The sequence below is a fragment of the Phasianus colchicus genome, chromosome 6, assembly GCF_987193195.1.
Source record: "Phasianus colchicus chromosome 6, bPhaCol1.hap1.1, whole genome shotgun sequence".
Classification (NCBI taxonomy): domain Eukaryota; kingdom Metazoa; phylum Chordata; class Aves; order Galliformes; family Phasianidae; genus Phasianus; species Phasianus colchicus.
This window is the reverse complement of record NC_143441.1, coordinates 35,279,692-35,294,294: the sequence shown is the minus strand read 5'-3', so window position 1 is coordinate 35,294,294 and position 14,603 is coordinate 35,279,692. Positions and strand designations below refer to the sequence as shown.

Here is a 14,603-nt window from a genome sequence, read left to right as displayed (position 1 = left end):
ATAGTTCAGAGGCTAACTTTTTAATTTGTGTGTAACAATGAGTGCCGGAAGTACATTGCTCAGAATGCTTCTCTATCTCAGTAGAGGCTTTCAAGCCTATATGAAATTAATTTACGCATAGAAAAAAATCTTCCTGCCTGATTCTTATTTGTATTTAGGCCTGTCATGCCACATAAGTCATCTTGAATTTTTTACATCTACTTGCAGATCTTTTACACTACCTAATGGGAAGAAAAAAATACGTTTTCTTCACTGTCAGGTGTTCCACACAGATAGGGATGTAATTGTTCCACAGTGATAGGAATATCATGGAGGAAAGATGTTGAAATTAGTACTGAAAATGGCTGTTGACCCTCGTCAGCAATAAGCATTTTTTCTGTGGCAGTTTGTATATTCTAAGCCCTAACAAAACAGGGAATTGACATTCCAAAATTATTTTTCAGAAAATGTACAAAGACGAAGCAGAGAAGATGCGCTGTAACTATTCTGCTGTCCCAGACACTCCAGAGATGGAGAGGATAAAAAGTACTCAGAAAAACATCAGTTCAGTGAGTACTAGTGATTCTCTCTTGCACATTTTCAGATATTTTCTGCTTAAATAGTGTTCCTTGTGTCTTAGAATGAAATAGGGAACTTATGAGTAAATGTCCTTTGAACCATTTACAATATTTTCCTGGCAAAGTCTGTATCACTCATTTCTTTCAATAAAAAATAACCAGTTTTTCTAGGTGTGACACTTATTTTGAATTGCTGAAACACTTACACTGCCTTGCCATACCACAATTATTTTTAAAAGATTTCTTTTTCCATCAAGCCCCAGAAAATATTTTATTTAAATGGACAAAATAACTACAGCTTACTGTGCATATAGGACTTTTCATCTGTTTCCTATCGTGTGTACAGAACACTAGCATTCTGGTATAAAATTAGAACAGAGCAAGTTTCATAAATATATATCTAATGATTTAGTGATACACTGGTTACATTTTAAAAATGTTATACTGGACTTAAGTTTCAGTCTATCCTTAGATATAAATTATGAGCTTAGATTTTGAAGACTGTCCAGTTCATGATTGTTGTGTTCAGTTCCATTTCCTCTTTGGGCCCATTAACTCTGCTGTTAGTAATTCTGGTTTTGCTTTTAATATAACTGAAGAAAAGATGGAGGGTAAATTTAGCCTTTAGAACCACAGACTGTCCAGTTAGTATCTGTTTTTCTGGTATCCAAATAATACTAATAAAGCCAATGATTTGAGAGAGAGGCATATAAGTAACTCCAGTATTTTAGTGTTATCTGACACAGATGTAAGTCTTTAGAGCTTCTCTCAGCTTCACCACTACAAGTACAAGGTCTATTAGTTTCCCTCAGAGGCAATTTCCTGGTGCTATCATGTATCACTGCAGCATCCTTAGGGAATTAAAAGCCTGAAGGAAAAGGAGTGAAGTCTCTGAGGGTTTTCTGGACTGCTCTACTTCTCCTTTAACCTCTTTCAGCCATTAGGTATTGGCTCCTTTCCTTCCCTTAGATAAGAACAGCAGAAAGCTACATATGTCTAATATATGCTGCTGACAGGCCCCCTGACCATAGTTTTGTTTCTTGTAGCCTGTTGCCTCTTGGTTTTGAATGGCGCTTAGCTGCATGGTGTGAAGGCAATTAGCTCTGTATCTGCTGTTGCTGGCATCCTACACCAACGCTCCATGTAATGGAGGGGATCCCAGCTAGCTCCTACTGATCTGCTTTCCTCTCTGCTCCAGTGTTTGATAGCTTTTGATTGAGTTCTCAAATAGGTCAGCAGATCTAAGCAGAATGGGCTCACTAACAGTCAGATACCAGCCATGTAAAAATCCTACACTACTTAATTAAGCCTTTTAGAGCATTCGATGCATCTGAACTCATTGCAGCAATGTAGGGTCAGTCTGCCAAGACTGACAGTTCTCTTTTGGATTTATGTTGTTAGCATACTGCATAACATGAAATAAAAGCATTATATCTTTGAGGTTATGTTGTGATCACCATTTCTGTGTACCTGAAGTGGATTTTCCAAATGTAAGAAAGCTGTTCGTGAGACTGACGTGAGAATTTATTATCTTTCTCTTCATTCTTATATTTCTGTACAAAATTATTATATTGTATAGGTAAGTTTTTACTAACTTAAGGGAAGACCTCTATGTAGAAAAAGTTAATGACACTTAATTGGCTTCTCATTTTTGGATTTCATCTCAAGTATTTTCCTGCTTTATGGGACCAAAAAAGGTGGCTAGCTCTGCAGATAAAATCAGTGCTGCTTATAGCTCACTAGGTCTTTTGGCAGATTATTTACAATAGGATTTTCACTATTTAGTCTTCTATAGAAAAATTTCTTACTCTAATATTTTTTTATCACTGCCTCCTTGGTAGGGGAGAAAAGTGTACTTTACAGAATCACAGAATCACGAAAACACCAAGGTTGGAAAAGACCTACAAGACCATCCAGTCCAACTATCCACCAATCACCAATAGTACTCACTAACCATGTTCCTCAACACAGTGTCCAAACGTTCCTTGAACACCTCCAGGGTCGGTGACTCCATCACCCACCACCTCCCTGGGCAGCCCATTCCAGTGCTTGACCACCCTTTCAGAGAAGTAGTATTTCCTAACTTCCAGACTGAATCTCCCCTGGTGAAGCTTGAAGCCATTCCCTCTAGTCCTATCAGTAGTCACACGAGAGAAGAGGCTGACACCCACCTCACTACAACCTCCCTTCATGTAGATACAGAGAACAATAAGGTCTCCCCTGAGCCTCCTCTTCTCCAGACTGAACAATCCCAGCTCCTTCAGCCACTTCCTCATAAGATCTGTGTTCCAGACCCCTCACCAGCTTTGTCGCCCTTGTTTGAACCTGCTCCAGGGCCTCAATGTCTTTCTTGCAGTGAGGGGCCAAAAACCGGATGCAGTACTTGAGGTATGGCTAAGCTGAGTACAGGGGGAAAATCACTTCCCCATTCCTGCTGGCAACACTGTTTCTGATGCAAGCCAGGATGCCATTGGCCTTGGCCACCTGGGCACACTGCTGGCTCACGTTCAGCCAAGCATCAATCAGTACCCCCTGGTCCAGTTCCTCTACACAGTCTTCCAGCCACTCTGCCACAAGCCTGTAGCATTGCTTGGGGTTGTTGTGGCCAAAGTGCAGGGCCTGGCATTTGGTCTTGTTGAACCTTATCCCATTGACTTCAGCCCATCTATCCAGCCTGTCCAGATCCCTCTTTAGGGCCTCAAGAGATGGTAAGGCTTCCCGCCTCTGAATAAATGGCAGCTATAAGCTGGGGCTTTAGTCCACAATGACTTTTATGCTGTAACTGACTCAAGCCATAACATCTTTAGCAGCTGTTTTATATACATATAGCATAGAAGAGTGCCCCATAGACTAGCAAAATAGAAAAAAATTCAACTCATCCCCTTTCAAACAAAACCAAAGTAATATCAGAAAGAAAGCTAGGTGCTTGTTTGATTTTTTGATAAGTCTGCATTGCTGGCAGAGAAGAGATTATAGTGGTATAATGATGCCCCTGAATATTCCATAGGTCACGTTGTATGGCTTGTTAGCTAAAGCCATGATTTAGGATGTAGAGTGAGGAAGAGAGTTGAACATAGATATGGTGCAAGGGGCAGGGAGGAGAAAGAATAACAAGTTATCAGTAGAGTATGAAAAATCCAAACTGCTTACTTTAATCCACAATTTCAATCATTATACTTTGTACTGATATGCATGTGCAAAATATTTTTCAAGCTCTTCCTCATAAATAGATTTTGCTCTTATATGGTAAAAGAAAATTCTCAATTGCTAAAGGTTTTCTGAGTATTTGAAAATGTACTTATATACTTAATTCTCTGCTAGAATACTCACCAGTACTGGTCACCCTGGTTTATGGCAAGAATATTTCATCGTTTAATGTTTGAGAGAAATAAAATTTTAAAAGTAGTAAAATAAACCTTGGTTCATGAAAATAGAAATGCTAAATGGTAAAGATTTATTTTACAAACACCAGGACCAGACTTGTTTTTAAACTGCTAGTCTGGAAGTACTTACTGGAATGGTAACATCTGTGACAACAAATGCTGAAATAAAAATAAGACTTCAGGAGTTTTTCCATCTGAACTGGTGCTTCATGGTTATTTAAATTATATCCATATTTGGAATTTGTGAAGCAGTTATTTACTGTCTCCTTCAGTAAATTTAAATGACTGATTCTACTGATGTGCTTTTATTTTATACTTCATTGAAACAATTGAAATAAGGAGGAGAATTTCACATAGGTCACTCTGAAAGTAATGCCTCCCATTTATTTCCACAGAAACTGCAACAGATACAAAGAGCACAATAACACTATTTGAGTAAATTCTTAGCTACAAAGCGCTATTTTTCAGCATAGTCACCACCATTAGCTATGCATTTTGACCGGTGATGAACAAGTGATGCTGCACTTGTAAAAATCTGCACCAATGGAGGTGACCCACTATTTCACATAGTTGATAGGAAAATGTTCCTTATGCAGCCTGAAGAGTTGGAAGTCAGAAGACACCAAATCTGGGCTATATAGTGGGTGTGGTAGGACAGGGCACCAAGGATTGACAATGTACTCCACAGTCTTCAAACTGGTATGGGGTCTAACACTAATGTGTTGCAAGAGCAAGGTTGTCTTCCTTTCTGGTCCAACTATGGTACTGCAGGCCTTCAGCTAAATTAGCTTCACGATGCAGCAGTCAGAGTTAATGGTTTGTCTGGGTTCTGGGAAATTCAGCAGGATCATCGGTTTCCTATCCCAAAAGACAGTGCACATCACTTTACCTTCTGAGGTCTGTGTCTTGAATAATTCCCCTTCAGTGAAGAATTCACGTTGCCACTCCATGGACTGCTGTTTTGACACCAGCTCATGGTGGTGCCACCACATGTCTTCACTGGTAATGAAGCAATCCAGGGAACTGTTACCTTCAGCTTCGAATTGGTTCAGTAGGTGCTAAATAGGTCTTAACAAACTTGCATATTATTTCTTTTTTTTTTTCGCTGTGTGATCATTCATATGATCTACCTGGTGCAAACTTTGTGATATTCCAATGTTGCCACCATCCTTTTCAGTGCATTGAAAACAATATTCAGCTCCATATGCAGTTCCATGGTCAAAAACTACCAATTCACATGTATGAGCTGATTGAGATGCTCATTTCATGGTGTGACAGCTGTGCATGGTTAACCAGTATTGTCACCATTGCTGAAAAGCACCACCCACTACCTCAGTGTGCTCACATCCGCTCTTTGGAGTGTCAGTGGGTGCAGTTTGCTCCATACGAAGGTATTCAATTCCACCTCTTTGCTCCATACACGCTTCTGTGTCAGATGCCATTTTGTCAGACTGCCCCTCTGCAACCATCTGTCATTCAGCAACAAAATGGAACAGAATACTGATGGGAAGGTTTAACCTTGACTGCCATACCACCAGCATTAGCCTCTGACATTGTGGGCCAACATAATAAAATAGGCGACTTTACCTTCACAGCATTCCTTGTATAAACTGCTTGTGTGACTTTTCTGAACAGAGTTTTTAGGTACAGTTCACAGCCTTCTGGCTTGAATGTGGAAGACACAGATTGCATGACATGGATTGTAGCTCTGGCTCTCCAGGTTATTTAGTCACAATTATGTCATTTTCTAGTTTGTTAAATTAGAAGTAATAATATCTGTTAACATCTCAAAGCATTTTAAAATCTGAAGATTAAACCCAAAATTAAAATCTTGCATGTACATGCATTTTCAGTTATACTGAAATCAGTGAGATTACTCAAGCATAAAGTTGTATTTTTAAATGTTCATTAACACTGATCTAAATTTTAATATTATTTCGAAAGTATGAACTGTCATTACAAACGCACATATGTGAAGTCAGTCTGAAGGATAATAATAGCTTGTCTGGTTTACAGTTGAAAACAAACAAAATTTTATTATAGTTATTGATAATTGGTCTGATTTATAAAAAATTGAAGTATTTGCTTTCTTAGCAAGATTTGTCATCAGACCAATTTGAAACTTGGAAAATTGCCCAGTCCTTTTATGAGAACTTCTACTTGCAATGCTAACATTCTAATAATTACTTTTTCTTTTTGGGAAATAAAGGTGTTTTATAAGAAGATGGTAGGAGCTGGCACAGCTGTTAAAGAGACTCCAGAGATTGAAAGAGTAAAGAAAAATCAGCAGAATATTAGTTCAGTAAGTGTTATTAACATTAATTATTCTTACGTGAGAAAGCGGTGGTCAGATTTCTTTTTCATTTTCTTTACTAAACATTCAATGTCTTCATGTCATGTATCTCATTCCAATACTATTTCACTGGATTTTAGATATAAAACTGGCATAGTTTTTCTGAGTCCAAAGGTATAATTTCAAACTGAATGATTTTTAAATATAGGAAGAAAGACATTTGAGGAAAGAGTTTGGTACTTCAAGAAGAGAGAAATGAATGCTCATCTCAAACTTTGTGAGAAGGTTGAGGCTTTATGCCTCTATATGTGCTGATAAGTTGACGTCTTAAACTTAATTTCTAGTTACCTCAGCCATTTATTTTAAGAGTAATCACACCCACACCCACCCACCCCCACATACACAGGGGCTTACTAGGAGAAATTGTACTCATATTTTTTACTGGATATGTTTTAGAGTGAAATAGAAGAATGGTCGTGTGTGTAGTGTGTAGCACTTGAGTGCTCAAGCTAAGACAGCTTTGGCTGTTTCAGAAAGTCTAAACAGTGGTGATGAAAGGCAGATCAGTATGCTGGTAACTGCACTTGAACAAAAGCGCATCAAGAGAAATACAAAATGTGGCTGTGGTTTTAGTAGTAGTGGTTTAATAGCATGCCTTTTGCTGTGCTAGCCTATGCCATGTAGTATTCTTAGGATTACTTAGGTTTTGTACAGTAATTATTAAAAGGAAAGTATGTCAAATTTAAAGGCAGCATGAGATAAATTTTTAAACTATTTGTCAGTAAAAGGGAAACTGTATGATGTAATTTACAGGAGCCCAAAAATAAAAAAACAAATTACATCAATTTTCACTCTATTAGATTTAAATATCTTACACATATCTATGAATTTAGCCAGGATTTAGGACAGCTTTAAAGCTGCCTTGCTGGATGATTTTAGTGGAATTTGATGCTCATCCCCCAATTAAATAAGAAAGTCTGACCAAAATAGCAGTCATCATGTATTATGCAACAACAACAACAACAACAACTTAATTGCATCATGTTCTGAAAGTGATCAGATTCTTCCAGATGACATCTATTGGAGGCAAATCTCAGAACACAGTTTTCTTGTCTTGAAAAACAAGGTGGTGGCAGCCAATGTGGTTGAGCTAATCTCACCTGTTGTGATGAGTGGGAAGGATGAGACAGCCTCATAAATAGTTGGTGGCTCACAAAACTTTAAAAGCAAACATCAGACCCGTGGACTGAAACTGAATCTGAACCAAGAATATACAAATAACTAAGAGGATTGTTTTTTAACTTCTTTATATTAGAGGACTGGCAAGATGGACACAGCATGAAGAAGAAAGTTTTTTGGGGAGAAGACTGTAATTGTGTTTTTCTTTGTGTGAAATTCATCAGGAAACTCTTGTGATATGTCAATTAGCACCAAAAAGGCTGATTAAGACTTAAGCTGTGGACAGTTTGAAGTACTTTAAGGAATAATAGCACTGCCAATTTTTAAGCTTACCTAATGCTCTGTATTAAAAGATGCTGTTTTCAACAGTTTAATACTTCTGTCAGTCCTTAACCGTCCAGACTGAAATTTTCCATTTCTGATCTGTGCTTTGGGCTGTTTTTGTTTTATTTATTTAATCATTTATTTATTAATTTAAGCCAAAGTGGCTTCCAAGAATAACTCCACAGAAAAACAAGTTGTATAGCCTGTGTTAAAAAAGTAAGATTGGCTTTAGAGAAGAGAGTTGAAAACTATCTAGCAAGTGGTATTTACTACAGTGGATTTAGGTGGGAAAAAAAAGAGTGCAGGGGTGAAGAACTGAAAGAGTAGAAGGGGTTGGCTGTGAACAAAATGGAAAGGCCAGAGGTAGGATAGACAGGCAGAGTGGTATGCTCCTGTGCATAGGTGCATCCTTCCAGAGGTGAAAGAGGACCCGAGGTTCTTTAGACTTATTACTTCCTTGCTGTCAGCATTTATCTGTGATAAAAAATATTCAAATATTTTCCATTAGTCAAAGTATTATCTATTTCTTTAATATTGGTGCCCACAGAGGTAACAAACTGTGCTTGTTCTTATGGGTTTGGGCGGTCAATGTAAATGTTAAGGCCTACTGCTACAAACAACATGGGGCTTAGAAAAAGGCACAGAAGGAATGTAAATACTTTTCTCAGTCATGAGAAATTGCCTTTATGTTCAGGGAATATTATTAAGGTCATAATGTCAGTACTCAAGAGCATGAATACAAGTCCCTGTGTATAGGCCTTGTGATCCAATCCTTAACTATTTGATTTTGTACAATCCCACTGAGACAAACCTGCTTTGGTTTCCTGATTAACACAGTTCAGTTCAGTGGGAGCTGTCATTTGAATTCAGGTGCAGTGCTATCTTTTGTTTTTTAAATGATGTTGCCAGAGTAGCTGCTACAAGTCTTTGTTCTCTCTACTAAAAATAGTACTTTTGCTTGTCACAGCTTTATTTCTCCTCTTACTCTATTTCCTCCTATACTCTTCAGAGTATAGTAGAGGAGCTAATTTGTGCAAAAACTCATATACTTCAGTGAGGAGAACTTTAGTGATTTCCTGAGGAAATCAGAAATTCTGTCTTCAGAGTAGGAACTTAAAACAGTTTAAAAAAAGAAAAGCATGACAAAACAGTCTTGATTCATATGTGAGCAACTCATTGAGTAAGGATCATTGATTATGTATAAGGAATGAAGCAGAATTCTCTTGAGAAAAATAGCTTTTGTTATTGGGCACACAAAGAGGAAAAGTAATAGTAGAACAAAGTATTTTAAAAGCTGAATATGGAATGTATTTGTATAAGGGGCAGAACTAAGGTTACATTGATGAGGTAACTTGTATCTTTTTCTGACTTTTGAATGCTTGATTTTGCAGCCTTAAAAATTTATTAAAAATAAGTTTTGTATACTACATAAATATAAAACTGCAAAAATAGATTAATTATGCTGTTCTCTTGTTCTTAATATTCTTTTGCTTCTGTGAATCTTGCTAATTAAAAATGTCTCCTATTATTGTGTATCAGACACAATTTTGAATATTTTTGTGAATGTTGCTGTTGTATTTACCATTTTAAAGAAGAAAGCAGCATGCCAAATTGTGAAGGATTACAGGGACTCTGGATATTGTTTGTGCTACAGTGAAATAAGGGATTTGAAGCATAATGTACCAAATAGTGGACAGATATTTAGTAATGGACAGCAAGAAAAAGACATTGCACTAATTTGTCCAAGATGACCCTGTTGGATAGCATATGGAAAAATGGAAAATATAACGTCTTTCTTTTTAATACCACATACAGTTACCTCACAGTATTTTCTCATTAAATTGAGTTCCATTTTTGATACATGTGGTGTATAATTGAAGAAGTTCTTTGTGTCTTTCAAATTGTGGATTCTACCATATCCAAACATACTGCTGTTCAGAAGAGATGTGGCAAAAACATCATTAAATCTCTGACAGCATCTTCAAAAGCATAATCCATGCAAACATCTGCATTCTTCATAATGTGTTTGTGCATATTTTCAGAGAACTTCAACCAGACTTTGAAGCCATCCACCCTTGCAGAATCACATCTGTGAAATATTTGGTTTCTGGAATGGACTGGTAGATTCCCCCAGTAAGATAATACAAGACCAAATCATTGTCAAACTGATGTAAATCTCCAAATAGTATATGCAGCATCTCAATTACCATGAAGATAGCTGCAATCTGATATGATTCATGCTGTAACAGTTTTAGGATACCAGGCTTGTTTTATGTGCTTTATCTATATCTTATCAGATAAGACCTATCTGAGACCCAGCAGTCTATCTCAGAAATGAAATATATCTCGTTCATGTCAGTAGTGCTGGTAGGTCTGGTCTGGCTATGTGATGCATGCAAGGGACAGATTATAAAACTTGTGTTTTATTACTTGCCTGTATCTTTTATGAGTTGCTAATATTTCATAATATTTACTGTGCAGATTAAATACAAAGAAGAAATTCAGCATGCAACTCCTATTTCTGATCCACCTGAACTAAGGAGAATCAAGGAGAACCAGAAGAATATAAGCAATGTGTGCCCTGTTTTCACTGTTTGCAGTCTTTATTGTGTGTTGGAGCCTCAGTGAATATGTGTGTGATGTTTGTGCTGGTTTCTGTTTGTCCACAAAGACTAATTTAATCAATTAATAATTAAGATGTTAACTCCTTAGCCTTGCACTTTAACTAACATCATTGGGGGTGAAACATTCCTATTGAAACATCAGTTGTTCACCTTTGAAACAGAAAAATTACAGTAGGGTCAGTCTTAAGTATTGAGGTAGAAAGATGATGGTGTTTACTAAGAATGATATTTTCCAGCCAAATGTAGTGTGCTCTGTAATGATTTCTAATGCATTGGTGTACTCCTGTTACTTGGAAGTCTTTGTGTAATACCTTTTGCCTTATTTACTAGGTTCACTATAAAGAGCAGCTCTGCAAAGCTACACCTGTAAGTGTCACTCCGGAGATTGAAAGAGTCAAGAGGAATCAAGAGAATGTCAGCATGGGAAGTTTCTCTCATTTATTCCTTTGCATAATTGCTGGGTGCACAGAATCAGTGTAAAGTTTTGCCTCCAGAACCTGTACCTCTTCTTTAGTTAGCAGGCTCAGTAATGGAATTATTTGAAAACCCTCTTTTAGGAAGCAGTTTTGAAAAGCCACTCTTCTGTTCAGAAAATAGCATGTAAAACATCACATCTCAGTTGAAGAAATGGCTGCAGTTTTTTATTATAATGTCTTGGATATTTGCAGGAAATCTTAACAGATTTTTTTTTACAGAATATTCTTTATCCAGCCTTTTTTTTTTTTTTTTTTTTTTTAAATGGGTAAAACTCAAAATCCAGTTCTCTCCTGTCTGGCAAGAGGCTGGCTCCTCTCTAACTTTCCTATCAGAGTTTGCTTAATGGCTGAAGAAAACATTAGAAAGTTATAATGTTTGTAGAAGCATGTGGAAGAAGGTAGGGAATTTTGGAATGTGCAGTTGCATTCTTGCAGAAGTTGTACCCTGTTGACGAGCCTTTCTCCTTAGTGAGACTTCCATCAGCATCTATATTTAGTGTGGCTGAATATATAGAGTATGTAAGTTAAAACATGAATCATATCCTTATGGAATCTTTGTGTGTGGAAAAATACACATTTACAGTGTTTGCTGCTGAAATTCAGGTTTTTCATTTGCTCTGTGTGAGTTTATTATATTATTTGTGGTTTACTCCATTTCAAATAGAAGATATTTCTCTGTACTGCCAAAGACCAAGGTGGTAAATGTTGAGATATTGTGTGCATCTGTGTGCATGTTCACATAAATGCATTAATAAGAAGACTTTACAGAAAGAATTCAAGGCTGTGCTTCAAAAAACAAATTTTATAAGTTTTAATAAGCTTCGAACGCATTTCAGCTTTTCATTTGTTTCCTGGATGACCTTTTAAATCATGCATTTTAATGTAATACAATTCGATGTCGCTTTAGCTTATATAGTATATACCATTTTATTCTGTTAACTAATAGGTTCACTACAGAGAGCAGCCTGGCAAAGCTACTGCTGTGAGCATCACTCCAGAGATAGAGAGAGTCAAGAAGAATCAAGACAATATCAGCTCGGCAAGTTGTTTGACTGTTTTTTGTCATTTATATTTTCAGTCACTCGAGGTATATGACAAGGATGTGCTTTTGCATTTAAATTTGATACGTCTAGTAAATGTAACTACATCATTCATTGAAATTTTTTTTTAATCCTTTGAATACATGACGGCAGTAATGGGCAACAAAAATATTAAGACTTTTGATTTTTCTTACAAAACATGTAAGAGATCTGTCATTCTTTCAAGAACCTTTGTCTCTTCTTACCAAGTTTCAGTTGCTAGATTTCAGGAGTAAATTATGGTAGAAGAATATGGATAAAGGAAATGAGAACTTCAGTGCAGATTTTTTTTGGTGATTCAGAGCATGGAAGCATATAGTAATCCATTCCACTCTCCAGCAAAGTTGAGTAGTCCTAAATAGATAAGAGAGGGTAAGATACTATCTTTCTGTATTTATATTTGTCTTAGTTTATTTGATTGCTATTTATCTTGGCTTTTTTGAGGGGCACAGGAGAGAGGTCGCAGCAGTAGTAAGAAGCAGCAGACAGTGGTAAAACCCCTACAGATGTTAAATAGAATGTAGATGTTAAATAGAATACAGATGTAAAATAAAATAGTCTTCCAAAAGCAAAGCTGCTGTCTGAGGTGGAAGAAGAGAGGTTAAAGGTAGTGAACATTCTAGAACTGATTGTATGGTTGAAGAGTAAAGTAGCTTGAATTTGTCAAAGGACTTAAGGATCTTGTAGGTAATTACATATATGTTTAGTATATTCTTAAAAATGCTCAAAGATAGTTCTCAAAGTCAATTAGTTTTGGGTTCATTGATAAAGATAAAAGGAAAACTTCCCAGAAATTGTAAGCTCTAAATATTTTTTTAATTCTTGATAATTTTTTTTTTTTCCTAGTTGACTCCTTTGTGTCTCAATATTTACAGGGATAAATACTCATCTGCTTTATTGACCAAAATGAAAGCAAAACTGTGCTGGCCATAGCTGTTCTATTCAGGGAATACTTTATAAAGCATTCAAAGGCTGAATATTCTTACTAAGAAAAATTGGCATTTAAGTAAATGTTTGAATAATAACCCAGTTGTATGTATTATTGTGCATTACTCCAAAGCTTATATTTTTATAGGTATGCTGTGCTTAGCTAATATGTAGTCTTAAAGTGGAGTTAGAAAATCTCTGCATTTTTAAGGTCTGAGATAAATATATTTACTAATACATTTATTACAGTTTTATAGGTAATTCTAAAATATTTACTAACATTCAGTACACAGGTTACAATACAAACTAGGAGTTGAGTCCATTAGTAAAAGTATGATGCAAAAAGACAATGTTGTTTATATTCAGAAGAAGCCATAAGCCTTCAGTAGGCAAAGAAAACCAATTACTTTTACTGTTGCATAGTTTTAAATGTGGGATTTTTTTTCCTCTTTTTTTTTTCCCCTAAGATAATTAACCATGGGTCTATACTTCTAGCACAAGTATGTGAAATGTCACAGAAGAAGCTCATTAAGAGAAATGTGACATTTTGTACTTAAAGCTACATAAAGCACAGATGTTCTCTTTGAACGTTCTCAATGAAAACAGTACACCACATTCAGTCTTGTTCCAGGCATTGCTTTTGTGCTGCTAGCAAAAGCAAGCAAAAGCTAGCTACCTAACTGGAGTAAGAAGGCTTCCAAAGCAGTACTTGGCTCATACCATTTGAATTCCCTAGTGACCTAGGGGTTCTTATGCTAATCCTGATCTGGAAGTAGACTGAGGGTGGAATCTGGGTCTGCTTGGGTTGTCATCAGCCATAAATGTATGCTTTGAAAGTGTCCAAGACAAGTCAGTGATGTTTTGTTGTTACGTTGACCCTAACTCACAACCATTTAACAGCTGATAAAAGAGTTATTTCATTTATGGTGTTAAAAAAGTAAAAAGTCAAGAGTTTCAACTTTCAGGTAACTTTTTTACTTTTTTATTTTTAAGTGATTGATGGAATAAACATGCCCTTTGGTCTTAACAGTACCATCCATATCCCCTTTTCAAAATTAGGTCACTAGAAAATGAGTATAAAGAAAGAAACTTGGACATTATGGTTTGGAAAGAATGCCATTGCATAGTGTGGTTCTCCCCATCCCTTCTCCTTTAAACAAAACCTTCATGTGTGATGTTGTTGCTGTTTTGCAGGTGAAGTACAGCAGTGATCAGAGGCAGATGAAAGGTAGACGTAGTGTGATTCTAGACACACCTGAGCTAAGGCATGTCAAAGAAACACAAAACAACATCTCAATGGTAGGGTTCTTCTTCCTATAACTAGAATACACTAAGGAATGGCACTTGAGTTCCACTGGATTTTGCCTTCCATTAATATAGGTAACTAATGAAACTCTCTGCTCAAATATGGAAGGAATATTTTCTTCTTATGCCTGTTAAGGGAGTGTTCGCTAACTGCATATGACTGTAATGAACATTTTCAAAATACTAATAAACAGTTTTCTAACAGATAAATGTCTGTTCTTTTTTTTTCTTTTTTTTTTCTTGCTTTAAAAGAAATCCTTATTTGAGCATCACACAGTTTGACTGGATTAGGTGACACACTGCAGCTTGTGCCTGTGCATGTTCCTGGTTTCTGTGTGACTTTTGTTCCTGGAATGAGTTGTTTTGTGTGCATTCGCTTGTGTGAGAATGTTTGTCATTTTTAAATCTTTGATGATTAAAGATTAAAAAAAAAAACACGTAAATATAATCAGGGAT

General features: G+C 36.4%; 1 protein-coding gene across 3 annotated transcripts in view; it reads left to right on the top strand.

Annotated features, from left to right (window-relative positions):
• Positions 1 to 14,603, top strand: part of NEBL (nebulette) — a 246,448-nt gene that overhangs the window by 202,845 nt on the left and 29,000 nt on the right. The window contains exons 19-24 of one of the 3 annotated variants that reach the window (XM_090142924.1): positions 444 to 548; positions 6,150 to 6,242; positions 10,218 to 10,310; positions 10,691 to 10,784; positions 11,784 to 11,875; positions 14,037 to 14,141. The exons of the other annotated variants lie outside the window; for them this stretch is intronic. Of the exons in view, the coding sequence (XP_089999050.1) occupies positions 444 to 548; positions 6,150 to 6,242; positions 10,218 to 10,310; positions 10,691 to 10,784; positions 11,784 to 11,875; positions 14,037 to 14,141 (582 nt within the window). The remainder of the gene's footprint in view (positions 1 to 443; positions 549 to 6,149; positions 6,243 to 10,217; positions 10,311 to 10,690; positions 10,785 to 11,783; positions 11,876 to 14,036; positions 14,142 to 14,603) is intronic. 3 annotated transcript variants of the gene reach the window in all.